The 26,933-nt window shown below is 33.0% G+C and overlaps 6 protein-coding genes across 9 annotated transcripts; 2 read left to right on the forward strand and 4 right to left on the reverse strand.

Moving 5' to 3' along the window:
- Positions 1-4,286: 4,286 nt before the first annotated feature.
- Positions 4,287-7,109, forward strand: LOC102608181 (serine/threonine/tyrosine-protein kinase HT1). Of its 3 annotated transcripts, none has more exons than XM_006467292.4 (4): positions 4,287-5,333; positions 5,768-6,223; positions 6,309-6,574; positions 6,694-7,109. In XM_006467292.4, the coding sequence occupies exons 1-3, from the start codon at positions 4,917-4,919 to the stop codon at positions 6,555-6,557; spliced, it is 1,122 nt and encodes a 373-aa protein (XP_006467355.1). In that variant the 5' UTR covers positions 4,287-4,916; the 3' UTR covers positions 6,558-6,574; positions 6,694-7,109. The 3 variants fall into 3 exon arrangements, with proteins under 3 accessions (XP_006467355.1, XP_006467353.1, XP_052290240.1); XM_006467290.4 differs by having other exon boundaries at positions 6,689-7,107; XM_052434280.1 differs by having other exon boundaries at positions 6,309-7,109.
- Positions 7,110-10,720: 3,611 nt separating this feature from the next.
- LOC102607887 (uncharacterized) lies at positions 10,721-11,773 on the reverse strand. Its single transcript, XM_006467289.4, has one exon. It carries the CDS (start codon positions 11,589-11,591, stop codon positions 10,935-10,937), a length of 657 nt encoding a protein of 218 aa, XP_006467352.2. The 5' UTR covers positions 11,592-11,773; the 3' UTR covers positions 10,721-10,934.
- A 1,123-nt stretch (positions 11,774-12,896) lies between these two features.
- LOC102607592 (probable carboxylesterase SOBER1-like) lies at positions 12,897-15,178 on the reverse strand. The gene is made up of 6 exons (XM_006467288.4): positions 14,879-15,178; positions 14,014-14,066; positions 13,703-13,826; positions 13,499-13,620; positions 13,226-13,333; positions 12,897-13,144 (listed from the first exon to the last, which is right to left on the reverse strand). Exons 1-6 carry the CDS (start codon positions 15,132-15,134, stop codon positions 13,052-13,054), a joined length of 756 nt encoding a protein of 251 aa, XP_006467351.1. The 5' UTR covers positions 15,135-15,178; the 3' UTR covers positions 12,897-13,051.
- A 2,967-nt stretch (positions 15,179-18,145) lies between these two features.
- LOC102607294 (mediator of RNA polymerase II transcription subunit 11) lies at positions 18,146-19,284 on the reverse strand. The gene is made up of 3 exons (XM_006467287.4): positions 19,117-19,284; positions 18,914-19,030; positions 18,146-18,648 (listed from the first exon to the last, which is right to left on the reverse strand). The coding sequence occupies exons 1-3, from the start codon at positions 19,168-19,170 to the stop codon at positions 18,472-18,474; spliced, it is 348 nt and encodes a 115-aa protein (XP_006467350.1). The 5' UTR covers positions 19,171-19,284; the 3' UTR covers positions 18,146-18,471.
- A 1,258-nt stretch (positions 19,285-20,542) lies between these two features.
- On the forward strand, positions 20,543-23,286 carry LOC102606998 (mitochondrial pyruvate carrier 4). Of its 2 annotated transcripts, none has more exons than XM_052435424.1 (6): positions 20,543-20,680; positions 21,305-21,434; positions 21,961-22,083; positions 22,247-22,299; positions 22,536-22,609; positions 22,994-23,286. In XM_052435424.1, exons 1-6 carry the CDS (start codon positions 20,675-20,677, stop codon positions 23,037-23,039), a joined length of 432 nt encoding a protein of 143 aa, XP_052291384.1. In that variant the 5' UTR covers positions 20,543-20,674; the 3' UTR covers positions 23,040-23,286. The 2 variants fall into 2 exon arrangements, with proteins under 2 accessions (XP_052291384.1, XP_052291385.1); XM_052435425.1 differs by having other exon boundaries at positions 20,557-20,680; positions 21,985-22,083.
- Positions 23,287-23,496: 210 nt separating this feature from the next.
- LOC102606699 (uncharacterized) lies at positions 23,497-26,303 on the reverse strand. The gene is made up of 3 exons (XM_006467286.4): positions 25,862-26,303; positions 24,402-24,572; positions 23,497-23,960 (listed from the first exon to the last, which is right to left on the reverse strand). Exons 1-3 carry the CDS (start codon positions 26,216-26,218, stop codon positions 23,853-23,855), a joined length of 636 nt encoding a protein of 211 aa, XP_006467349.2. The 5' UTR covers positions 26,219-26,303; the 3' UTR covers positions 23,497-23,852.
- Positions 26,304-26,933: the final 630 nt, after the last annotated feature.

Genomic DNA, 26,933 nt, shown 5'->3' on the forward strand with positions numbered 1-26,933 from the left:
TAATCAGTATTCAAAAAAAAAAAAAAAATCGGTCCCAAATGGAGGATGGCGTTGCAGGGAAATGGGTCCGATAAAAATGTAAAGATACCGTTTTCAGAAGATCTTCTGGGTACGTCATTACACACTGCAAATTTTTTTAAAGAAAATGATAAATGAATGATAAGAGACAAATTGAGCGTAAGATAATCCAATCACAATCCAGGCCACAATAAATTTTGGAGGGTAAGTGGGTCCACTGCAGCCCTTGTGGTGGATCAACGGTCCACATCGTTAGTAAGGACCCCCATGTATGTACACTCCGCACATGCAATGCTATGTCCCGAATCATGATCAGCTTGTGGTTCCCATACTCTTGAAGGGTGTAGATGGACCCAAACTTTAAATACGAATCGGACGGTGAGTATGAATCAAGTGGTGAGTAGTGATTGGCTGATAGTATACTACCAAGAGTAGTCGTTACGGAGGAGTTAGTTATAATCGCGCCAATTTGTACGCGCTAGAACCTCCGGTTTAAGTGATCAAGGGCCAGTATGGAATTTTAACTCATTCAAAGAGTCGGTGGTAGTGGTACGTGACAATCATTGCGAATCCAAGGTTACGGAAAGTGCAACGAAAGGACGAAATTATCCTTGCGGAGGAAAACAATTCGAGACTGCTTGTCAATTAAATTCATTATTCTAATCTAAAAAAATGTTTCAAAAGAAAATCTAAAGTAGAACGGACAAAATTTATATTAAATTACATTCGAACAGGAGAGCTTTTCTTTCTTTCTTTGATGTTTCATTGTTCCTTTTTTTCTTTTGATGAGGAGAGCTTGTTTGTTTATTGTCTAAAGTTTAGATTTAATTTTCCAAAAAAAAGATTTTGAGAATTTACTTTATCTATTATTTGTAATTTATGTTTAGTTATTAAATATTTACCAACAAATAGAGAAAATAAACTTTTAAACTTCTATTTAAATATGAAATTGTTTGAATGAAAACTTAATATTGTCTTTCAAAAATATCCCTATTAAACATGCTTATTTTTCATATAATATAATCTTAACCATTTTTTGGTCAAAGTAGCATTTTTTTATTATTATTATTATTATTATTTAAGGACATATGACTGATCTTAAACATTCTTATGGAACATTTTACGGTGCTCAACATTGGTCAATGGGTCATAATTAAAAAGTTAGGTCATAAGTTTCGATTATGGACCACAGATACTAAAAGGGTTATTTTGTCATGCAATGATTAGCTGGGAAACACTAAAGAATTGCATGGAATGCTAACCAAGATCTCATTTAGGAAACACTTCCCGACTCGATTAATTTATTGCTATAGTCAATGAGATTGATGGAGTATTTAGAGACCCCATTTGAAATTTGTTTTCTGAAAATAATATGTCGTTGCCATCACTCTCAGATGTTGTCGTACGAGTAGGTGATGTTTTGTTTTCTCTTAAGTTTTTCACATAAGAACAAAAAACTTATGGCAAATCTTGTAGGGGATTGTTACTTTTCCCCCTACAAAAATCAACATATACTATTTATCTTTCTGTTTTTGTTATAATGGTCAAAAATCCCTTGATAGTATAAGTTTATAATATTATCCTTATTTTTAACTACTGTTTGATTTACATTTATTATAAATTAAATAAATTACATGAATAAAAACTAAATAAAAAATTAAGCATTAAAAATAAGAAATATATGTTTTGATATGAGAAAAAAATTAATAATAAATTTTTTTTCTTGTAATTATTTATTTTGTGAACATTTTCTAATAATAAATATTTTGTAATATTTTGAAATTAAATGTAAAAAGATAGGCAAAATATTTTATTATCGATCTTATAATAAATTTTTATTTGTCATTCAAGTTTTCTTATAATAATTTTTTTATCATTTTATAATAATTTTCTTATATATTTATTAAAAGAAAATTTTCACAAATTAAATAAGTACAAGAAAAAAATTTATTATTAATTTTTTTGCTCATATCAAAACATATATTTCTTGTTTTTAATGCTTAATTTTTTATTTAGTTTCTATTCATGTGATTTATTTAATTTATAATAAATATAAATAAAAGAGTAGTTGAAAATAAAGGTAATATTGTAAACTTATGCTATCATGAGAGTTTTTAGCCATTATAAAAACAGCAGGAAAAAAAATAATATATGTTGATTATTGTAAGGGGGAAATTGGCAATCTCCCAATCTTGTATTAGTGCGTAAACAATTCTTATACCCTTCTCATTAAGGCACATGCAAAACGACTTGTTGAGTTGTCGTCTTGCTTTCTCTCTTCGTCACCATTGAAACTCGGAAATGTGTTGGCCGAAAGCAACAAAATGGCTCAAACTTTATCACGTCACTAAAGACATAAGAAATGGGCCCAGTGGCTTTTGTAGAATCGAGACTGCCTAAAGTTAAGCCCAAGTTAAAGTTCGAGCCAGTTCCATTTCATCTGAAGGCCCAAAAAGTAGTCGAAGGCAACAGCCCTTAAAGAAATGGAACTAGCTCCCGTTTTAAATTTCCCAGAAAAGAAAGAACGGGTACCCTTAAGAGAATTTTGAAACTTGAATGGGAGTCGACCATTATTATGGTTATAAGATAAAATAAAGCTACTTCGTTCGAGTCTCTTTCCTTGCATACGTAGGAGGAAAAAAAAAATTCAAATATTTAAATGGCTTGAAATGAGCTCTCTCATTTGAGGTCAATCCCGAAAAATGGGGACAATAAAATTAAAATGGTAGTAATTTGACTTCATTGGTGCAAGTTTTTGGGTAGTTGAAAGGCAAAAAGCAAACCACATCTTCTCTCAATCCTTCTCTTTGCACTTCCACTTGCACGTTGACATTCACTATATTAAATGGAGAAAAACAGACCCTTCAACTCCTTGACAGTAGTATTTATGTCTATATATCAAGTCATGTGTTGCTGGAAAGGATAAGCTCCGCCATCCTGCAACCAAATGCATGGACTTAATTAGGGTCCCAAATAATTTAGCCTAACTTTCAAGGACGACAATGCATCAAATTTTCATTTGTTTTTAGAAAATTTTCTTCTTTAATCCATGCTTATTAGTCAAGACTGGACTGCAGAGTACTTGCCTTTTAATTTTAGCACATTAATTACGAGAAAGAGCACATAGGCCCCATTTGTTTTTTTAGGTTCAATAATTGTATTTTTTAAGTTACAACACCAAAAATTATTATTTAAAAATCATATTTACTATCCACTATTTTAATTTTTTAAATTATATTACCTCAATAGTTAATACCAACCATGAGTGACCTTAGCTTCCAAGGCAATAATCATGATGGGAAGTATGAAATTTAAAATAAAAAAAAAAAACAAAAAAAAACGATACTCTTTGATCGTAGAATTGACAGGCGAATATAACATTATTCTATCTTTCAACGATTCCTCTACTCACAATGTATACCGTTTTCCAACAATTGCATGTTCCTGATTAGTTCGGAATAAAGTGATATATAGAGATAGCTTGAGCACGCATCCAGGGGTTAGAATTAGTTATGCTCACTTGCCTTTTTCTTAAAACTTATAATATAATTTGATTTGATTGTTTGAAAACTTTCAAGTGCAGATGTAAAAGTTTCGGATATGAGTTGCACAAGTGAGGGCGTCGTCTAAAAATAGAAAAAAAATTTTGTTAAACATTATATGGATATATATACACACATTAATAAGTGATTATTTGCCACTTGCTTGAGTCTTGAAGGTCCACTTGAAGATTTTGAGATTGATGAACTACAGCTAGCTGGTTTCTCAGTAAATCACATGCAGCTATAATAAAACCCACTTGTGCCCCGATGCCTGAAATATCTTCTCATCGAACAGCACAACTTAAAAAAGACTTTGATGATAGTAAATCTATTGTTAATCGTAACCTTTTGATGATTAGATAATGACTGCACAATATATGAACGGACAGAGACTGCAATTTTGCAAGCAAAAAGCTTTAGAAACTAGGACATCGATTGCTTGCAAGCAAAGAATCTTGACTGTTAAAATTAGATCCAATTCAACATTTTTACCGACAGTATGAATTAGAATTGTAAAGAAAATCCGTATGTTTAATCCGTAAAAGATTGATACGTCATATTTATGGTCAATAAGTTGCCACTTTTCTATGCAAGATTTGCCCACGTGTGTATGCCACTTGTATAACTTTAATTTATGACCATTTTTAAGTGATGATTTTCAGAAGCATTACAGTTAAAGAAGGGCATAAATCCTGTTAAAAGTTTCAAAGTAATGCAAAGTTTAGCTTACGATAAGAAATGAAATGAAACCATTGTCACTGTGGCCACTAATTAAGCATTAATGATGCAAAAAAAAAAGAAACAAGAGAGTCTGAGAAAAAAGCTCCCTCTAAAAAGAAAGTCTTTGATTTTTAATTGAACCGAGAAATCACGAGACACCCCTGAAATGTCTGCTTTGAATTCATCTTTCTACTGCCAAACGACCTAATCTCTTCTTGATCCGATTAGGAAAAAGCCGTGAAAATATTACAACTCTTTTCTTTTCTGTGCTTTTTTTTCCCCCTCCTTTTGGAAGTGTTTTCATTTCAATCTAAATCTTGTAACCATGAATCTGAATAATCTTTATTTCGTATCTTGCATCCTTTTGTTTTAACGAAAAATCCTCTGTTTTGAGTTAAATAGGCTTTTGGAATATGGAAAGCTTGCAAAAGCTATCTGGGGTTGCTTGGATTCTGTCATTGTTTTAAAACATTCATGAAAACTTATTTGTTTTCTCCATATTTTTATAGGCCTAATGTTTTTGAATCAGTTCATGCACTTTCTAAAATCAATTCACACATTCAGAAGGAAAACTCCTTGTGACTGTTTGTTTTGATAGTTATAAATAAACATTTAACATAAGGGCTAATTAATACAATGGCTACCTCATGTTTCAATGCATTTCGGCTTCGAAAATCGAAGAGCAAAAGGGTATCAGTGCCTTCGTCATCAAAATCCCAGTTAAATTCTGATATGGAGAACTTGGAGAAGAAAAGATTTGATAGCCTGGAGTCTTGGTCAATGATTTTGGACTCAGAAAATGTGGAGACTTGGGAAGTATCAAAGGAAGATCAAGAGGAATGGACGGCTGATCTTTCTCAGTTGTTTATCGGTAACAAGTTTGCTTCTGGGGCTCATAGTAGAATTTATCGAGGGATTTATAAGCAAAGAGCTGTTGCTGTGAAAATGGTGAGGATCCCAAATCAAATAGAGGAGACTAGAGCCAAGCTAGAGCAGCAGTTTAAGTCTGAAGTTGCCTTGCTTTCACGACTTTTTCATCCCAATATAGTTCAGGTAAGATTTTGTAATTTTGTAAATTGTACTGCTACTTAATTAGCACAAAATTTTAGAAAAAGACAAAAGCTTTTTTTTTTTTTTTAATTCATACTTGCTTCTGCTATAACATTTATTTTCTCTATTTTTATTAACAATTGTGACAGTTGTTAAATATATAGTGGGCTTTTTCATTTTGTCATATTTGGTTCGATTTGATATGCCAGAGAGAGAGTAACCTTGTGACGCTAAATCCTAGTAAAATTTCAGGAATTTTCCTATATCTCATGTATCTTTGAGCAATCTAGTGATTGTCTTTGTCCGGTTTTATGTTCCGCCTGTTGAATGCCATGTAGACAAGAAATTGAACCAAAATTTAACCCTATTTTAGGGAATATAACTTAGCTAATGAGAGATATTTCTTGGCCAAGATTAGTGAACCGTCTTCATTACAGTTTATTGCAGCTTGTAAAAAGCCCCCAGTGTATTGTATCATCACTGAATACATGTCGCAAGGGACTCTGAGGATGTATCTCAACAAAAAAGAGCCATACTCGCTTTCGACGGAAACGGTTTTGAGGTTAGCTCTAGACATTTCCCGAGGAATGGAGTATCTTCATTCACAAGGAGTGATCCACAGAGACCTCAAGTCAAATAATTTGCTTCTAAACGATGATATGCGAGTTAAGGTGGCAGATTTTGGCACATCTTGCCTTGAAACACAGTGCCGCGAGACCAAAGGCAACATGGGAACTTATCGCTGGATGGCACCCGAAATGATTAAAGAGAAACCCTACACCCGAAAAGTTGATGTTTATAGCTTCGGAATTGTCCTGTGGGAGCTCACTACAGCTTTGCTTCCTTTCCAAGGCATGACCCCAGTGCAGGCTGCATTTGCCGTAGCTGAGAAGGTATCGTATTAGCGTTGGCATATTTTACCCAAAAGCTCGGACATTAATTTGGCTTTTCTAATACATGCAATTTTTTGTGGAACAGAATGAGCGGCCTCCGCTGCCGGCTAGCTGTCAGCCAGCTCTAGCACATCTAATAAGGCGTTGCTGGGCGGCAAATCCATCAAAGCGTCCAGATTTCAGTGACATTGTTTCAGCACTAGAGAAATACGACGAGTGTGCGAAAGAAGGGCTTCCTCTTACTTCACATTCAGGACTTGTGAGCCGCAATCTGATTCTTGAACGCTTGAAAGGCTGTGTCTCTATGGGCTCCTCTGTACCTGTACATGCCTGACTACACTGTTACAAAAGGTATTGCCATTGTGGCCGCACTAGTAAATATTATATCAGTTCATAATAATCCGTACATATTTTTTAGTTAAAATATTTATCTAATGTAATTGTATTTGTGTGGAAATATCTAAGGTCAGTTGCTGGCATATCAATGTGATGACATTGGATTATTGATTTGGATTTGGGCACTGAAGCCACCATTACCATTCGATGTATTCCTATTGCAAAAGTAACCAATTTTTATTGTTTGATTTTCAGTAAAGCAACAATGAAACACAAATGGTTCAGTTAAATTATATGTGTACGTTATTTGCATAGTTTCTTAGATCATCTATGCAGGAGATGTCGAATTGTGGATCCAATACCCTCTGGTTCTGAGCCGGTACGCTTTCTGACCGTCTTCAATGTACACAAGAGTTGTATCTTCAATCCCTTGCTTAATGATCATCTCTAACACTTTTGTATGCATTTAATTTACTGTTTTTTTTTTTTTTTTTTTGTCCAAATTTTTTTATACCATTCCATTGAGATCTTTGGAGATTAGCTGACTTTAATTGCATCATATGGAGTCGTTTTTCATAGACGATTTCAAATTTTCAACCCTATAGGTGAAAGGAAAAAAAGAGGAATCTTCACCTAATACAACCATTAGTCAACTTTAATTATTGGTCATTATATATGCTTGTCACCGAAAATTTATGTCAAGCTCAAATAATGCCGTGCCTATTAAAGTTACGATCACATCAAATGAGTTTATTCAATGAGTTTTCTATCTGCAACTTCACAATTAGTGATTCTATTACACAAAAAACATTATAGTAAAAGTTGCAGGACGCTTGAGTCGTTGATGTGATCTGGTAAATATATTGGTTTATAGAGTTGCCCTTTCCAGAATTTAGTTTTATATAATGAGGAGGAGTTCAAAGATTCAGAAACTTAGGTTGAATTTGAGAAAGGTCAAAGTAGGGTTGGTAAAAAAATTCAAGTCCGATCTGAATACGCACATTAAAAAATGTTGAGTCGGATGCTAAAAAATCAGATTTGTGCGGATCCGAATCCAGATGTAATTACATACGAAAAATTGAACATCTAGATCCGCGTTATTTTTTAATTAAATTATTTCTTAGATTAAAATTAAATTAAAAAATAAGTTAAATGAAAAGAAAAATCAAACATATGTGAATTTGTGGTGGTGTTTTTTATTTGTGGTTGTTTTAAATGGAATTTATGTGGATTTGTATTGTTTTTATTTGTGTATTTGTGGTGGTGTTAGACTTGAATTTATGTTATTCTTGATGTTTGATTTATGTTGTGGTATTTTTATTTGTGAATTTATAGTATTGTTGTAAGTTATCTAGATATTGATTTGTTGATTGATGAATTATGATTGGTGTTTACTTGATTTTATTAGGTAAATTTATTGAATTTTAAATTATATTTGAATTTAATATTATTCAGATTCAGGTATTCAAAAAAATTTACTCATAATCTGTACAGTGCATCTAAATTCGTATATTTTTTTACAAATTCAAGCAGATCGGAATCTCAAAACATCTCTAAGCTGAATAGAATAACAAAGTTTTCGCGTAGCGCTTTTGTCTTTATGTTGAGGAACTTATCAAAATTGAAATATATTGATTCCCACCGCACAAAATAGTCAAACGTATTTCATTTTTGGTGTCTATTATTTGCGAATTCAAATTTCAAAGTTTTAATGCTTCGTAGGCGTAGCCCAAAATTCCCAGGCCCACATTGCGCGTTTTAGAATATGAATTAGCAAAACCAATTTCAGTTTAGATTTACAAAAAAAAAAAAAAAAAAAAAATTATATTGATGAATTATGACTGGTGTCCTCTCAATTTTATTATTTCATAATTAATGTGATAGGTTCATAAAACATTTTTAACGAGTGATACGTTACAATCTAATTTCGGACGCTAGATCAGAATATATATATATATTATAGAAGTCTTTTTTCTCAACGTAGATGTTGGGGTAAAGGCAAAATGCAAAATGAATCGGATTGGGTTTAGAAAAGAGCGAACTCATCTTGACTCCAGCTGATGATCTAAGATCAAATCGGGAAACGCGTTTAATCTTTACAGAAAATGAGATAATGATAATGAACTCTCAATTGAAATGCTTAGCAAGTACAAGAAGGGGGCAATTGTGGCAGCAGCCAGCAGAGTCACCGAGACCTGAGCCAATTGTCTGATTTGTCTCCTTTTTCTGTATTCATTGTCCACCAAAAAGTAGGGGAGAATTCGCTTTTCTTTTCTTTTTTTTTAATAATAATAATAATAATAATAATAATAATAATAATAATATAATGTATTTGGGGTGTGGGAGTAACTTACATTTAATTTAGAAGTTATATAACAAAAAAATTTAAGACGTACATTTAATAAAACAACGCATAAATTATTAAATATAATTCATGAATTAATGTAGGCTACGTAACTTAGCATCACCCAAATATTATGTTAAAAAAAAGGGGGTGAGAATAGATAAAGACATGATGGCATGGGGGAGATGGGGGGGTTGCAAAATTTCATAAAAGAAATATAAAATTAAAAGATATCCTGCTCCTTTTTGGACTCAAATCACTTAAACACCCTTTCTTCCACTTTGATCAACTAATTTTTATTATTAAAATCGACTGTTCCCATCAACTTTCCTTGCATGACAAAACCCAACGCCACCTGACTTACCACTCTGCCATTATTATTAATATAAAATGCAACAAATCCTAGATTAAAGAAGACAAAAGACTACACTAACTCTCGTTAAAATAAATAAATAAATAAATAAATGATACAAGCAACTAAGCAAGCATGCATGGAAAGAATTCTTTGGATTTATTGATAAAATTTCGGAGGGGGTAGTATAGTCAAATCGGATGAACTTATGGAGAAATTATGGAGAGCATAAATGCCTTGCTTGGGGAATAACGAAAAGAAGTTTGGATGGGAGTGGCGAGTGGGGACATCTTTATGGACCCTTTGCTCTAATCGAAGGCCCTTGCTTTTGCCGACCTCGTTTTTTGCGACACCTATTATTCCTCCGACCATGACCAAAATACCCTCCGAGTCCAGCCTCAGAATTAGTTCTAGCCCACTGACAAACGACGTCGTAATAAAACCACACAAGTCTTTTCCTTTCTTAGAGGAATGCGTTTTTTTATTGGTTATAAATATATTGAATCACGAATCTCAACCACACATTTTTTTTTTAACTTTTTAACTGATTAAGCATTATAATATTATATTATATAAAGATATATAAAATTATTATAACAACAGATCATTACACTAATATTTACATAATCAGATATATATATATATAAAACTTATATTATTATATTTTTTAATCTATGAAGTACGTACCCAATTAAATACCCAATTAAATACCCTTTACGAAAGAAAAATATCTCTACTCCACTCGCATTTTATAAGAAAAAAAACATTATAAATAATATCTATTTAATTATATTTAATTAAGAGAGATTGAGTCCGTAAAAACTCAAACCATTACTATTATAATCATAGTTAACTTTGAAAATAATAGTTCATCGCTGGACTACAAGCCCAAATGGCCTCAACCACACACTTAAAATCACATACATCAAATAACAAATAACAAATAATAAAAAAAATTATTATAATTTTAATCATATATTTATAAAAAATGTTATTTCTTAAAGCGATTTCAAAATAAATGATTTTTTTTTTAACACATGCCTTCCCTGCCCCATTAAGAAGATAGATATAATTATAATTATAGTTGCATGAGATAGAAAAATAACGGAAAAACAGTTTTCAGTTTCTTTCTTTCTTTCTTTCTTTCGTTCTTTCTTTATCTGGGTTAGTGGGGTTTCCATTTTATATTGTTTCCAAAAATCATACCATTGCCTAAAAAAGCACCAATTTTTAAGTTTTAACATTTTTGAACTCATCTGGTAAACTAGCCCTAATCACAGTGGGGGGGCTATTCAGAAAAGATTCTACTTTGAAAAGCCAAAACGCAAAATCATAGAGAGAAACTAGCATCAATAATTGAGTTGATTTTACATAAAAAAAAAAAAACAAAAATATCTTGTATGAATAATAAGTATGAAGGCTAATATAAAATTTGGATTAAAAAAAAAAACCATATGAAGGTAGCTAGAAAGAAATATTGACGGATGTTTTTGTTGATCCAGAACCAGTAAATTATACTATAACTGATGCTTCAAAATTAAACTACCCATGTTTACATAGTAAAAGGGTAATACTAATATACAAAAAGCAAAGACGAAGAAGAAGAAGAAGAAAAACAAAATTAAAACTAAGTCCACCTGTTTAATTAATCAATTATTCTTAAAATGAAGAAGATTATATCATGAACTCCAAACACCCCAAAATCTTTCTCCGATGAAACTAACAAAGCTCCTCACTGAACCTTTCTCTTCTTCTTCTTCTCCTTTATTATTACAATCCTCATGATCATTACCATCTCTGTTTTCTCCAAAAGACTCTGACTCAGCTGCCAACAACTGCTGATCCTGCAACTGGTGATCATTTTTCTTATGATCAGTTCCAGAACCTCTCTTTTTCTTATCTTTCTTGCTGTTCTTGACTTTCCTGTTATTGTGCGACATCTCATGATCTTCAAAAGCATCGATGATTTCATGTATCAGTTGCCTGTTTGGTGAAGCATCCCACTTGACCCAGTAACTCATATAACACCTAAAACAATCACAAGTAAACAGAGGAGGATGATCATTGTTATTGTTACCAGCAGTACTGCTTCTGCTTTTAGCAAGTGAAACGCCGCCGCTCTTTTGCTGGTTGCTTTTGCGTTGACCCTGGAAGCTGCTGCTGCCGCCGCCGCTGCTGTTGTTGTTAGAGCAGGAGATGAGATAAGCTAAGACTTCTCTGTCTTCCGATGACAGAGCTGCTGTGAGGGTGAGGATGGCGGCTGGAAGAAAGGACAGGTGGTCTGATATGATTGGTGGCGATGGATGAACCGTGCCTTTGCGGTACAGCTTCTTCATAGTTGATGCTTGGAATTCAGATGCTTATTCCTTTCTCTTTTGAGACTTGGGACAGACAAGCTTATCTTATCAAACTCTGAGAGAGAGAGAAACAAGAGACTGGGCGGCTTGGAGTTTGGACTTTTGAAAGGGTGATGAGCTTTTATTAATTTTATTCTTCTGATTACTAATTATCACACAACTCCCTGTGATTTCTAAAATCGAAAATATTCACTCGGTCCATGTTCTGTGTCTGTGCGTGCGCATATGTATCTTGTTTCAAAGTTGTTCTAACCCACAAATTTATATATACACTTGTATCATCATTATACTCAAGCCTTCTCATTTATTAAATATAATACTTCTCTTAAACCATTTATCTTTTCTCTAATATAGTTTAGTGAAAAAGATATTTTTTTTCTTTTAATATTACATTACAAATCTATTCTATTTGTAATTTATAAAACTACTAACATATTTAAATGTAGAACGGACTGAATCCATTTTTAAATATTAAGAATAAAATTAACTCTACATTAATAGGCCAATAATTTAATCATCAAAATTTTATTTATTTAATTACTAGAATAAAATAAATAGGATATCTAGATTTTTCAATGGTTTCTGATATACATGAGCTTAAGAAAAGTGGTAAACATGTGGAGCTATTTGTTTTTTTTTTTTCATATAAATTATAGGGATGAGCATGAGAATTTTTGTATTGTTGGGGTCAGTGACATAGATTCAGGGAACGATGAGGGTGCTAAAGTGAGTCCTTACAGATGATACACAGACACTCAATAATAGTAGTGAGTGAATTGTATTCGCGGGTTTGTTGTTTATGCAGTTTGCAGGGTTGGTGGGAGTGCAGTGATGTGATTGGACCTACTACCATGATTTGTCTCTGTCTCTCTCTCTTAAAAGGAGTCCCGTCCTTTATACGTCAAAGTTTCAATTAGGGTTTGGTGAGACTGGTCATTGGTCAGCCTCTGGCAGCTGAGCTTGGGCTTATCTTTGACTCATTAAGGAGTTTTCACTCTGTTTGTAGTTTGTATCGTTTAGGATTAAGCCATCTGGCCACTATAAATAAGAATCAACAACCTGAGACTTACTAATGTACACAGTGCATGATATTGATGAATTGTGTCACTTTCTTTGATTTAGTCCCTGCTTGCTGATTCCTGCTTCCGACGTAAATGTACCAAGTGAAATTAACTAATGGCAAGGTGGTTGCAAAGCAAAGAAAACTGGGCTGAATTTCATATTAGTCTGAAATAATCCCTCAAATAAGGAAGGACAAAACTCAGTTGATTCAACAACAGAAAATAGAGCAATTGAAGTTCATATTATAACACCAGAATATGGATAATATCTGAGCACGTTTTGTTTATCCCATTCAGTATCACCAATCAATGATCAACTGATCACCTCCAAGTAGCTGAAAGAATGATCAGGCATAATTTCAACAATACTCAAAACAGCTAGGAAGAACTACAGCTCATACGAGTCTTGATCCATGATTCAAGGTTCCGGAGCTCCTCATTACTTATAGAGTGGCCAAGACCAGGATAAGCCTGCCAAATTGTAGATATAACTGTTCACAGAAGTCTAGCATTAAATCAAGAGAGAATTTGAGATTATGCTGTATCTATTACCTTAAACTCACAGCTTATGCCAGCTTGCTCAAGGAAAGGTGGACCTGCTTGTCCAGCTTCAAACAATACTGTTCTGTCAGCCATTCCATGAGACCACAAAATCGGTGTCTGCAATAGATTTCAGATCTTAACCCATTAAACCATGAAAAAGCATGGCATCACATAAGTACAACTGAGGATACCGAGTAAAGTCCAGTGAAAAACACATGTCTGCTACTTCAAAATGATAACAAAACTGTTACTGGATAGCATTGGTGTCATTAAAAGAAGCACCTTTTTTGCATCTGATGTAAATTGATCAATCAGAGAAGCATTAAAAGGAACCCATCCACTAAAAATTGCGCCTCCTCCAAGTTTTCTTGGGTATAACAGAACACTGGCCAAAGTTAAGGCACCTACAGAAGATATTCTTCATATAAGAGGCAATCAAAATAGCAAACCAGCAATTCCTTTTTTCTGCATGTGTGAAAGAAAGACCTCCTTGACTAAATCCACAGACGAAAACATTATTAGGATCTATCCCAGCAGCTACTTCCTTGTCTATCATTGCATGCACATTTCGAACTGCTTTCAGCAAACTAGATTCATCTTTCGGAGAACTCTGATACAAATAAGCAACACAAAACTCAAACAAATTTAATAATGATTCATCTTGTCACCATCAATACTTTTCAACAAAAATCTAGGAAAAGCACAACGGAAACATTTCAATATTAGAAGACATGGATTATCGAATAAAATAGAGGCTCTTCATATAACTTCCAACAGAAAGAGCTGAAACGACTTACAGCAGTCACAGGAATCTCATGAATGTCAAACCATGAAGGCATCACAGCACCATCTACAAAAGAGAAGTAAATTAGTAGTTCAAGGCATTGCATGGAGAGAAAAGGCTAAACATCTTTGTCAGGATAACAATATGACTAAACATTAACTTAACATAGTTGAAGTGAAAGGTCTTGAACTTTACACAATGAAGGTCAGTGTAATGCAAATTAGTAATATAAGTACAAAGTATTATTTGTCTTAGGTGTAAGGAGCAACAAATGATACTGCAAAGGATACAATAAACAACAACAACAACGTCAAAGGTGATAAAGACACCAGGATAGGCAAAGTAATAGAGTTACAGCTTAACGCTTACTATGAAAAGTTGTTGAGTTTGCCAATTGCCACCAACAAATGTAAAAATTTATAGATTAAAAAAAGTATGTGACCTTGGCATAAAAATCACGTGATTGGAATTCTATCATGATTAAGACTGAGTAAGATGCTAACCATCAACAGACACAAAATTTGAGAGGTCCATATAGCTCAAATTGTCTACATTAACAACAAAAACTGCATCATAAAGAAAAGATTGCACACCTCCAAAAACCAAACCTAAAAAACTAGGATAATTGTGCCATTAAGTAATCTGATCTACAAATTCAACATACTAAGTAATTTTCGGATCAAAAAGCCATAGGTGTTAAACATATTATTTTGCATCAAGGAACGAAAACAACACTTTTACTGCTCTTTCCACTTCACTTATGACTTGACCACTTGCAATTTCTCAAATCACCAAAAGAAAAATAACTAAAACAAACCAAAACCCATGTGAAAAAAATCCACAATGGTAGAAATTGAAATATATAAATAAGTACTTACAGTTACAAGTAACAGGGTTGTTAGGAGCAGAAGGGAAGGACCATTTGGTGAGTTTAAACTCAGGAGAAGTGAAGAGAGTTTTGATGGGTTCATTGGCTGGACCGGAGTCACCCAAGCCATGGAGCCACAATATAAAGTTTCGAGCCATGGGATTTTGTTCGTGTGAATACGATGAACTCGGCCAGAAAAATAGAATGAATATAATGGTGCCGCTCAAAATCACCGTAAATAGAACGATCGGTTTCGTCAATAACATCGATTCATCCCTGCATTTCTGGTCTTGTTTCTTTTATTCTTACAAGACTCGAGATACGCCCTCTTTATATGAATTCTTGGTCAGATGTTTTCTTGTTCGGTTGTTCCTGCAGGCCCACAGCGGCCCAATTAGTTCTTCTACAAATTGGACACGATTGGGGCTTCAGTTTCGTCAATAACATTCCCCATTTATTTATTACATTTTCTATTGTTATTATTTTACCTTCATATCAGATTTTCAGGGGCGTAACTAGGGATGGTAATTGTACCCGTAAACCCACAAATTCGTCCAAACCCACCCGCCAAAATCCACCCGTTGCGGGTAATTTTACCCGTTACGGGCGGGTTTAGTATTATAAATTAAAACCCGCACATGGATGCGGGTGGGTTTAGTATTAACCTTATATCCGGTGGATACCCGCATGGATATCCACCAAACCCGTAATATTTTTTTTCAAATATTTTTAATTTAATTTAAATATAAAAATGTATAAAGAAAATAATGTCATTAATCAAATTACCGAATAGACAAAGGCTCAAAGTTGTGTATGTGTGTATGTGGCTCATCTCTTATTCTAAAGTCATAACCTAAAGAAAACTAAAGGCATTTCCCTTCGAATTAGTATTTAAAAATATTAATCTTAATTATTATTATAGGCATTGTGTTGGATGTGTGCTTATGGTGGTGAATGAAATGAATATCTTCTCTTGGATCTTGTTTTAAATGATAATATGAAATGTAATTATTATTTGTAGATACTAATTTGTGTTTTTTAAATAGATTTGTGTAATTTATACTTAAATTTGAGAATTTGTATTGAATTGATGTGGAAATTTTAATTTTTTATTGACATTATTTAAATATAAAATTGAGTATGTTATATGGAATTTGAGGTTATTATTATACATTTATATATTAATATATTGGTGATTTTAAATACGGAAAGCCGTAAAAAATCCGTCGGATACCATTGCAGGTTTGGTAATTATTAAAACCCGCTGCGGGTGGGTTTTTAAAAAAAAATTAAAACCCGCTGCAGGTTGCGGGTGGGTTTGGTAATTTAAATTTTGTGCGGATTTGGGTTTGGTAATGGCAAACCCGCTGCGGGTGGTGCCCATTGCCATCCCTAGGTGTAACTGCTACCTAGGGACATATGCTACACCGGCCTAAATTAAAAATTAAAAATTAAAAATCTAAACATGAAAATTTCTGCTAGACAGTAAGGTTGGGATTATTTGTACTCTAAATTTATTCTTAACATTCCATTATTCTACACGTTCATTTAATAAATTTTAAAGAATAATTGTTACTCTTTACGCTCTTTCGAATGTCAAAATTATCCATAATTAAGATCATTCCATTAACTTAAATTATTTGCTTTCTATTTTTTCCTCAAAATTCTAATTTTTCTATTTTACAATTAATTATAGGGTAAAAACTTATTTAGTCCCTATATTATGATGTTAGTGCCCATTTAGTCCTTATATTTTTTAAAACACCTCAAAACATCCCTAACTTATAGTTCCTATAAAGAAAATTAATGTGATGATGTTAGCTACGGTCTTTTGCAAGGATGCAAATATCTCATTCTATTTGTATGTTAATGTCCTTATTAGTAAATTTAACTAGGGTTATTTTACTAATATAAATTTAGGTGAGGCTATTTAAAGTTTTAAACCCATCAATTTCCTTACTACACTCTTTTTTATTAAGAATTTTAGTATCTAAATAATTTTTGAAAAATTACTTAATTAACATTTTCTTCCCTTTCTATTCTCAATTTCACAAATTAAATTCTTATCAATTCATTAGAATATATTATTTTAGTTACAAACAATTAGTATCACTAACTAAGATTAACAAAACCTATCTAAAAATGAGTATCAATAAATTTTTATCAACCATGAAAGTTAATGAATATCAAGAAATTAATTTTTACCAAACACATAAGTTAATGAATATCAAGAAAAAAAATTTATAAATAAAAAGAATGAAATATAGATTATGGTAAAATAAGAAAGACAAAAAAAAAAAGAATTAAAAAGAAAGTGAAATTGAGTGTTTAATTTATAGAACGTGAGAGTTGAGAGAATACGTAATGGTAAATTAGAAACAAAAAGAGATTAGTGAATAGTAATTTTAAAAATTTTAATTTTTAATAATGAAATTATTTTTTAAAATGGGTGTAAAAAAAAATTTGATGAGTTCAAATAATCCCACACTAAATTTTTTTATGAAAATTAGGGTGTCCAAAGTATAAATTCGAGTGCAAATAACCCACCCAAATAATAATAATAATAATAATAATAATAATAATAATAATAACAATAAAGGAAAATCTCGAATGTCAAATGGTCCAAAGTTATTTTTTTAATTGAATTTTTTAAAATACCTTGAATAGTACGATAAAACTACAAATTCAGCCCATCATGGATGCAAAAAAGCATTATCATCAAATGTACGGCTTCAAACAAACAATTCAGCAAATGAAAATGACCATCACTTAGCCAAATTCCTACACGGGTTCATCTTTATTGCAGTCGCAGACTTACACAGGTTCATCTTCATTGCAGTTGCAGCCTCTTGGCTGTGATTATTATCTTTCAGAAACTAACAATGGAAAATCCATTGATTATGGCTCCACAGCTGGAGGGCTATCCTTGGCCATTCAAAGGTTCAACTTGTCAGGCTATGCGAAAGAACCCTACCAGAGAAGCTGCCAGATTTTGCAGGAATACATGAACTACACTGAGAGTAGCGACAACCCATACAGAATCATCTCAAACTGGCTATCAACAATCAACTATATTTTTACTTTCTCTGTTTATCCTCTAAATGAAATATTTCGGGACCGACTTCAACACCAAAATTGAATTTAGCAGAATAGAGGAAACTTCATTCATCTGTAATGCAAAGTTGCAAACTACCCAAAAAAGAAGACTGCAATTTCCCAAAGCATCAATGGCCTAGTAGCAAGAATCTCTACACTAGCAAATAAGTCGTCTCGGGAATGAAAGAAAACATAAGCTTCACACTGCATTTCTTGAGCAACTTACAAATAAAAACAACATGATTCAGTAATAATGAACAGAAAAATTCTGTGCCATCTGCCAACTCAATTATATAGTAAATTTCATGCAAAGGAAAAGAGAACAGTCTTCATATCCTCCTTGATAAAAAAACTTAAAAGCTGAAGTCCATATTGTTCTCTCACACTCCTACAGAAAGGATGATTAACATTATACTCCATAGCATGTGACAATAACCCTGGTAGCAACTAGGACTGATATACACACAATCCACCTGCGAAAGTTATCACATGCAGCTGATAGCAGCTTCAACAGGTATCATTGCATTCATCAATGGTCTGCTTCATCGCATCCAACTGTGAAAGAACATATTCCAGTTTCTTGCAACAGATCTCATTCAATATTCTCGTACTATAATCACACTTCTCAAATGGGCGGTACTCACATGCACTCTTAATCTCATCCCGCAATGTCACTTGGATATCCTAAAGAAAACACCAGAACCCCAAATTCTTACTTGAAAATTCAATTTCCACAAGCCAAACATAACCCAACAATCTTCATATTTCTTATTCATTAAATTTTATGGAAAACATGAAAATTTCTCCAGTTTTGAAGCAAAAGTCATTGTCTACTATTTGACAAAACTGACATCAAGCATCTCAAGAATATTAATTTAATTCTGAATTTGTTCAAAAAAGTAATCCAAATTTGAAACCAATCTAAATTTAGGGCAGAAAAGGAACGGACCTTAATCAATTGCATGAACTCGCGGCAATGGTTGTTAATGATTTCTTTTCTGGGACCCATTGGGTTCGCCAGCTCATCCATCACTCCTCCTGCTAGCTCTAAAACCCTAACCACTCTCTGCACCAAATCGAAGACATTTTTCCATTTAAAAAAAAAAAGACTAATTTTTAGTTCATATTTTTGTTCCATATTAACACCGTTACCTTTTCGACATTTTGAAGCCGTTGAAGTGAAGTGGTTTGGCTCTGCGAATCCATGAAACTGCAGTTTGCTTCGAAGATTCACTGTTTAATTTTTCAGCATAACAAACAAAACAATATTGTACAAACTCTACAAAGTAACAAAGAGGTCGTTGCCTCTTTAAACGACAACGCTTCAGTAACAAACAAAGAAGGAATACTGTTGTAATCATTTTGCTGCCACGGTGCGTACAGGACTCCAATTAAATCCCAGGTGGCATGAGGTGTTTCGTTGCTGGCTTTTGCGTGGACCAGAGACAGGGCAGCCGATTTTTGATTTTATATTTTACGGAAATTGTTAATCGTGTGACTTAGAATTATCCTTTAAAAAAAAAATTCTTTAAATATCCTGTTATTAAAAATATTATAATATTTTAAAATTATATTATTCATACATCTTAAATTTATAATTTACATTAACTTTCATTAGGAGGTGATGATATTATTAGGATAATTTAGATATTTAACATACTAGATAAAAAATAAAAGAAAAATTATTAATCGTCTATTTTAAGTTTACTATGTTTTCAAAAATATTAAAAAAATTTAAATGTTTTTAATTTTTACCTCTAAATTTGTAATTTGTATCAACTATCTATCAAAACATTAACTATAGTTTATAATTATTGACGTCACAAGGTAATTTAGATATTAATGTTCTAAATACAAAATGAAATAATAGTTTAATTAAAAATAATTTAAAATAACCTAAATCCTAATTCATAAACATTATCAATCCAATCTTTAAATTTGATTATGAAATTGAAAAAGCTAAATTTTATTTTGTTAGTTATGGTGCAAAGTCGAAAATGTCATTGAATTTAATGGTAAAATAGCCATTTTAATTAAATTTTGTTAAATATTCTCACAGTGTTAATATTTTGATGTCCGGTTGATACAAATTATAAACTTAGGATAGAAATCAAATAAATTTAAACTTTTATAGTATTTTTATTAACAAGATAAACTTATGCTATATGCTAATATGACTGATAATTTCTTTATTAGTGGGGCTATTTACACTTTAAAAATTATTATGAATACTCTATTACTTTGTAGACTTTTCTATTAGTTTTAAAAAATTAATTTCTACTTTACGCACTCTTTAAAATGTCAAAAAAAATTCTCACTTAAACATTTTAAGTTAATTATTTTTGTTTACTCTACACACTCAAAAAATACTCCAAACATTTTTTTTTTAAGGAAAGTTTAATTATTTAGTTAGATAATCAATTATTACGTTACTATTATATAAAAAAAAATCAATTTACTTGCTTTAACCACTGTATATGAATTAATCAATTTAAACAAAAAATGGCTCGCTCTGGTGATTTCAAATCTACCAAAGTTAATCACCATATATATCTACTTGTTGGCTATGGCCTGAGCATCAAGTTCAGTTTCAATTAGTTTCACCAGAAAAGTTATTATCAACTATCAATACCAGTAGTTGGAAACACCGAACAAAATTTAAAGGAATTGATCAAATAATGATCTGGAGATACGTCAAGTTTCGATCTTCATGAGGGTACGTGAACTTTGTCTCTAACCTCTATCATTTTTTCCTTCAATTATTGCCATTTTGTAAATATTTGTTGGAGGTGTTGGGAAGAAGAAGTATAATGTTTAAAGTTAAAAGAATTTAATATTGATTGAGCGTGTTAAATAGGTGTTCAAAATTATATTTATTCATAATCAATTGTCTTTGATAATAATTTATATAATAAGTATTTTTATAATTTTTAATAAAAATATAAATGTTTAAAATAACTTATAGAGAATAAATAGTCTCATCCCTTTTTATGTCCTTTTAAGACTAAATTGAATTTCAATAAAAAAAGGTCATTTTATTATAATTTTATTAATTTTTAATAAATTAACTAATTGAATTTCAAGCGACAATTTAGGGGATAAACGGTTCATATTATAAATTTAGGGTAAATAAATAAAATAACTTAAAAATATTCTATCATTTTTTATAATAGAATAATTTTTTTTTTTTGGTTTAAACCACCCGATTTCCGACGACCGCATTGAACCCAACTAATTTAGATTTAGGTGTAATAAGGCTCTTTACCCTTACAAATGGTGTGTTTATAACAGAACAATTTAAGTACACGTGACCGATAATTTCCCTATTTTTCACTTTTAGGCCAAAAACTTACACAAACAAACACGTGAAGAGTCGCATTCGCACGCATTGAGAGAGACAGAGACAGCTGAATCTATGGCAGCGTCAAAGCTTCAAGCTCTGTGGAACCACCCTGCCGGTCCCAAAACCAGTGAGTTGACTCCCCCCCATCTTTTTTGCTACTCTAACCAAACCGTTGATTTTTTTTTATAATTTTTTTATTTATGTAGTCGTAAAAATATGCTCTTATTATCTCTTTATTTAGTTGTTCAAAGATTGAATATTCGCATCCATGTTTTGATGCCTACACATTTTATTTTTTTAACAGTTCAAAGTTGTTTCCTTTGAACTTAGTTTAGTGGAAATATTTGAAAAGCAGTTATGGCTGATTTTGAATTCACAACCTTTTTAAAGATAAATTTTTGAGTGGGTTTTTGTAATAGCCAATCAAATGTTCAAAACCTTTTGATGATACATTGAGATAATTGTGAATTGGATCTACATTGTGTGTGCTATGATAGATATACAGAAGGGAAGGGTTAGTTGATATGGACTGATCAGTACAGAAATGGTTTATCATTTTTTTTGCAAACTATGATCTGTCAGACACTGTCGTAATTAAGGTTATGTTCATGTTATCATTTGTCAATTCTTTGTGTATTGACTGCTTTCATAAGTTAACAACAGCTGCATCGTTGCAGTTCACTTTTGGGCTCCTACTTTTAAATGGGGCATCAGCATAGCAAATATTGCTGACTTCTCTAAACCACCAGAAAATCTTTCCTATCCCCAGCAAGTAGGTATGTTTATCTTGGACTGCTGTGCCTTTTTCTTGTTCCTTTATGTTTTATATATGGGGACAAGTCGTCTTTGTAACTTCTTTTTTAGCATTTTCCTGTTCTGCACTGATGACCGATTTGTAGTGTTCTTATACCTCTTGTCACCCTTTGCATTTGTTTCCAGCGGTTACATGCACTGGACTGATCTGGTCACGCTACAGCACTGTAATCACTCCGGTATGTTTGATTTGTATGTAAGATCACAATTCACAAGCTCTTGAAGGATGAAAATAACACAGAAACAGAAACTAAGATTTCACTAATTTCACATTTTAGTTCCCATTTTCCTTTTGCTAGAATCTAGATCCCCTTTGGTAAGAATTTCTTTGTTTCACGATTCTGCTCACATGACAATTCTGGGACAGAAGTTTGGGTTCATTTAATCCTTGGTTATCTTTCATTACTAATTGCAGAAAAACTGGAACCTTTTTGCCGTAAACCTTGCAATGGCAGGAACAGGGCTCTACCAGCTTTCACGCAAGCTACAGTATGTAAAATTAAGTTTATGCTACCAATGATAGATATTAGGACATTATACTTCCCGTCTCTTGTTATCAGAAAGAACAAGGCTCTACCAGGGTATTCTTGTTCCGACTGTTTCCCTAATAAGTGCTTGATTTCAGATTAGCTGGCAAACCCAGCCTCCTTTTCTTTTCTTCCTTTTTTGTAACTTTGAGTGGGCACTAAACATATTATAAAACGGTGGAAGACAATGAGAATCAAATGAAATGAGCTATATATTGACTTTTGAGTACTAAAAAATTCCCTAGATTTTCTTGCTGTATTCTTTATGCAATGTTCTTTGTTTTGCATGATTGTCCTTGCCACATCATCGTGACCTTGGAAAAAATAATTTCTTTCTCATTTTCAGGCATGATTATTTTTCTGAGGCACAAGCAGTTGTTGCACAAGAATGATGACGAAAACTTTCTTAATTCCTTGTACTCTATGGTGATTGAACCACCGGTGACTTTACCCTACTCTCCATTGCATTGCCGCTTCCCTTGCAATTGATTCAATTTCAAAGCACAACATTGTTGCTTGCCTTCCTTAAGGCTTCAAGTTGCGTTGTTAAGGTTTTTTAACCCTCAACCCAATGCTGATTGTTGTTGTGACTTGTAAAGCTATGTGAAAATATTAGGCAACAATTCTGGTCCAACAAAATGGCGATACCTTGCAACTTCATTTTCTTTTTTATCCATTAATAATGCTCAACCATTGCACTTGGTGGGTGTTCCAGCATGTTCGTGCTAACTACCGTTTAATTCATAAAAATACGCAGGATTTGTGTCTTAAGTGTTTGTTCAGAAAGGTTGATTTAATCAGTCAAGTAAAGCTGTTTGTATAGAAAGAAATAAGAATATCGTCCAATGATTCTGCAATAACAAACTACATTTGGTTTAAGGAATGTATCAAATTGTATGTTCCGCAATAAGTCAAATGATGTCCCAAGATTACATAGAAAAGAGGAAAAAAAGAGAAAGAGGAGGGGGGAAGGGAAACCAATGGTGCAATAAAAAATAGATTGTTACTACACACAATCAATAAAATTTGCAATCAGCTCCACATGGGAGCATCAAATAAATGACAGGGAATACAAACACAACTCATTCCAACTACCTTCTCCTAAGATACCCGCAGTAAAATTTGATCTCTTTATCAGACAAACCAGAGGGGCCTTCTCTTCTTCCTTTCTCTGCAATTTAATTCTTTCTGGCCAACTTCCCATCTCAGGTCTGATCAGTTCTAGAGTCAGAGTCGCCATCATGTGCCTTCAAACCTAAACGCAAATCCAAAGTGCTCTCATTTAAATCCTGCCGTACTATCTGTTCATCATCCTGAGACAGAATTGATGTCCAAGGCATATTAGATGCAAGCTTTACAGTTTCTAGAATGCTTTACAGTAGCTATCAGAAGGCACATCAAGTAATATGAGACTGATGGTGGCCAGAAGTAGACAACAAAGAACTCCAGGTGAACAATACACAGTTGTTGTTCTGTACTACAAATTGCAGACTTTACTGTTTTTAAAATCAGTATAAACACAGGGAACACCATCTAAGGGGGGAAGAAAAAAAAAAGGGAAAGTCAGTCTGCTGACAACGCATAGCTCACTCCAATTTTTAAAATGAAATCAAAGCAAATGCCCTTAAGCATCATTCCATACAAGCCTTCAGTATAAATCAGTCCGCATGAATGGCATTTTATCACAAAAACTATTCAGGCACTCCAACAAGCACCGAACAAGAGTAATCATGAAAATGATAGGCAGCATTCACCTGATTTTCTTCCATAGGTACATCATTAATGTCAGGCTTTCCATCAAAACCATCATTCCTGGGAACTGGCTCAGCTGCACTTGGATCAGTATTAGTAGGTTTAGCATCATTTTCAGCATTTTCTGCTGCCTCATTTTCCGCAGCTCTTTTTTGTTCCTCTAGCACGGCAATCTTCATTATCAAATAGCCAAGATTATCATCATTGACAAAGCAACAAAGCAAGGCAACAACCACAAAAAATAAATAGAAAATAACAGATGCCTTCATAGCACCTTTTTTGCAGGAGAAATTAGCTTATACAAAACCAACTTCTTTCGCCAGACAATATTTCCATGTTCAAATGTCACAATCATATAATCCAACCAGGATATAGAAATAACAAAAACAAGACAAAAGTGTCCATTTCTAACAGCTTATAACATACTCTGGGTGCCCTCAACATGAGCATTATATTCCCACAATATCCTGGTTTTAAAATTACATCGTATCAGCTGAGACAGACATCAATGTGGGTGGACTGGTTGACAATCATATGAGATGAAAATATCCTACAGTAAGAACAAAAATGGCAGTCCTTAGCTGGAGAATGATTTTCCCCAAACAAAGCAGAACTGCCAGATAAGATAATGAAAGAAAGGTATCATGTATCCAGTATAATTGATGTAACACATGATTTTGATTCATCAATGTTAGATTCCTAATGTACAAACAATTGCACTATTGACTTCAACACGTAAGCCAACCACTATCGCAGAAAATCAAACAGAAGTAACTGATGTACAAAGGTATTAAGAAGCAGCCGAGTGATAATAAAGCTCAATAAATCAAAAGAAAATGACATGGATCTAAAAATGTCTAGGTCATATATCAACTCCCAGTCCATTAATTCAACCAAAAAGCATAGAGTTCAAGTTGATACCTTATGTGTCAGACCAAAAACATCTTATTATCAAACACGACATAACATAGTCAGAAAGTGACTGCCTATAGTCAACCAAAAGCAAGAAAAGCAATAAATTGTTATTAGCAATTCAACACTGGTCTAACTTGAAAGCTAAATAACTTAATATTGAAGCCAATGTAGTCTCAAACAAAGAACCTATCCTGTTCACAACATGAATCCAATGTAATCTCTAAACCAATAACACAAAAGCCAATTACTCAGATTGAAAGTTCTCCGCATTTCGTTTGAAAACCACATAAACCATTTCCTTCTCTTCTTTTTTCTCCTCAAACCCACAATAAACTCCCTCTTCTCTCAATCTAAACTATCTAATAAACACTAAATCATAGTTAAAAATTAATAATCAAAAGCCAATATCACAAATCAAGCAATTAAGAACATCACCAACAACAAACCCATCAACCAATTTAACCTCCCAAAACCTAACGAACAAATTCACATAATCAAAAAACATCCCACACAAAAAAAAGAACAAAAATTTAGCATTTTGAAATACCGGAATGTATTTGAATTTCCGCCGAGGGGGCTCATCCGGCGCCGTATCATCCTTAACAGAATCCTTCCCGCCACCGTTAATGATGTTACCGTTGTTGTTACCGCCGTTATCTCGCTGAGAAAGTGGGGCCCACTTGTACAACAACAAATGCGAGCCATTATTTCCATTAGTACTAGAAGCGTTACCGTTGCTGCTGCTATTGAGATTTTGATGAGCGTGATTGTTGTTACCGCTGCTGTTGTTAGACGGAGAAACGTGGATCCATCGTTTCTTCCACTTTCTGACCGGTCCGCTGAACACCGTGGCTGGACCGTACCGGGTCGATGACCGGCCGAGTCGGGCCCCGACTCCCTCCATTATTTGATTCTTTTAATTTTGATGGCGTATCGGGCTGAGTTGAGAGTCGTGTGACTCGGTTGACAATTAGGAACTTTAGAGAGAGTGAGAGACAGGTGTGCCTATTATCTTCTGCGGTTTCTTAGTTTGGGTAGATTTGAATAGTGGGCCAATCAGGACCGTTCAAATTGTGGTCCGGTTTCTAAAGCGCAATGATTGGAACTTTTGGGATTGGGATGGTTGACAATTTAGTTTTGAGTTGCTAAAATTCACCGCCATACCTACGCGATGTTTTATATCATCAATTCTTTGGTTCAGTAATAAAAATTACAAATGAGCAAGATTTGATAATTTTGACGACGCATTTTATCGAATCCTTTTTTTTTTTTTTTTCAATATTACATTATAAGTTTGAAAATCTTTTGTAAGGGAGTACAGAGACCTACACTGCGAGTCGAAGAATGCTTAAATTACTAGAATTATGTACAAATTCATACGCCAGATTTAAATATTGGATTTTTGCTCTATACATCGATAAAAATATCCAATGCTCTTAACAAAAATAATATTTTTTTTTAAAGAGTACCTTACAATTTAGGCACTGTCAAATAAGGATATTTATTTAGTTTTTATATTTTAATTTAAATATTTGTTTAGTAATTATATTTTAAAAGTATTTTAAAACACTCTTATTGTTAAATATATTATATTCTTACCCTTACTTCTTTTATTTTTA

This window comes from Citrus sinensis, chromosome 2, assembly GCF_022201045.2.
Source record: "Citrus sinensis cultivar Valencia sweet orange chromosome 2, DVS_A1.0, whole genome shotgun sequence".
In the NCBI taxonomy this organism is placed as follows: domain Eukaryota; kingdom Viridiplantae; phylum Streptophyta; class Magnoliopsida; order Sapindales; family Rutaceae; genus Citrus; species Citrus sinensis.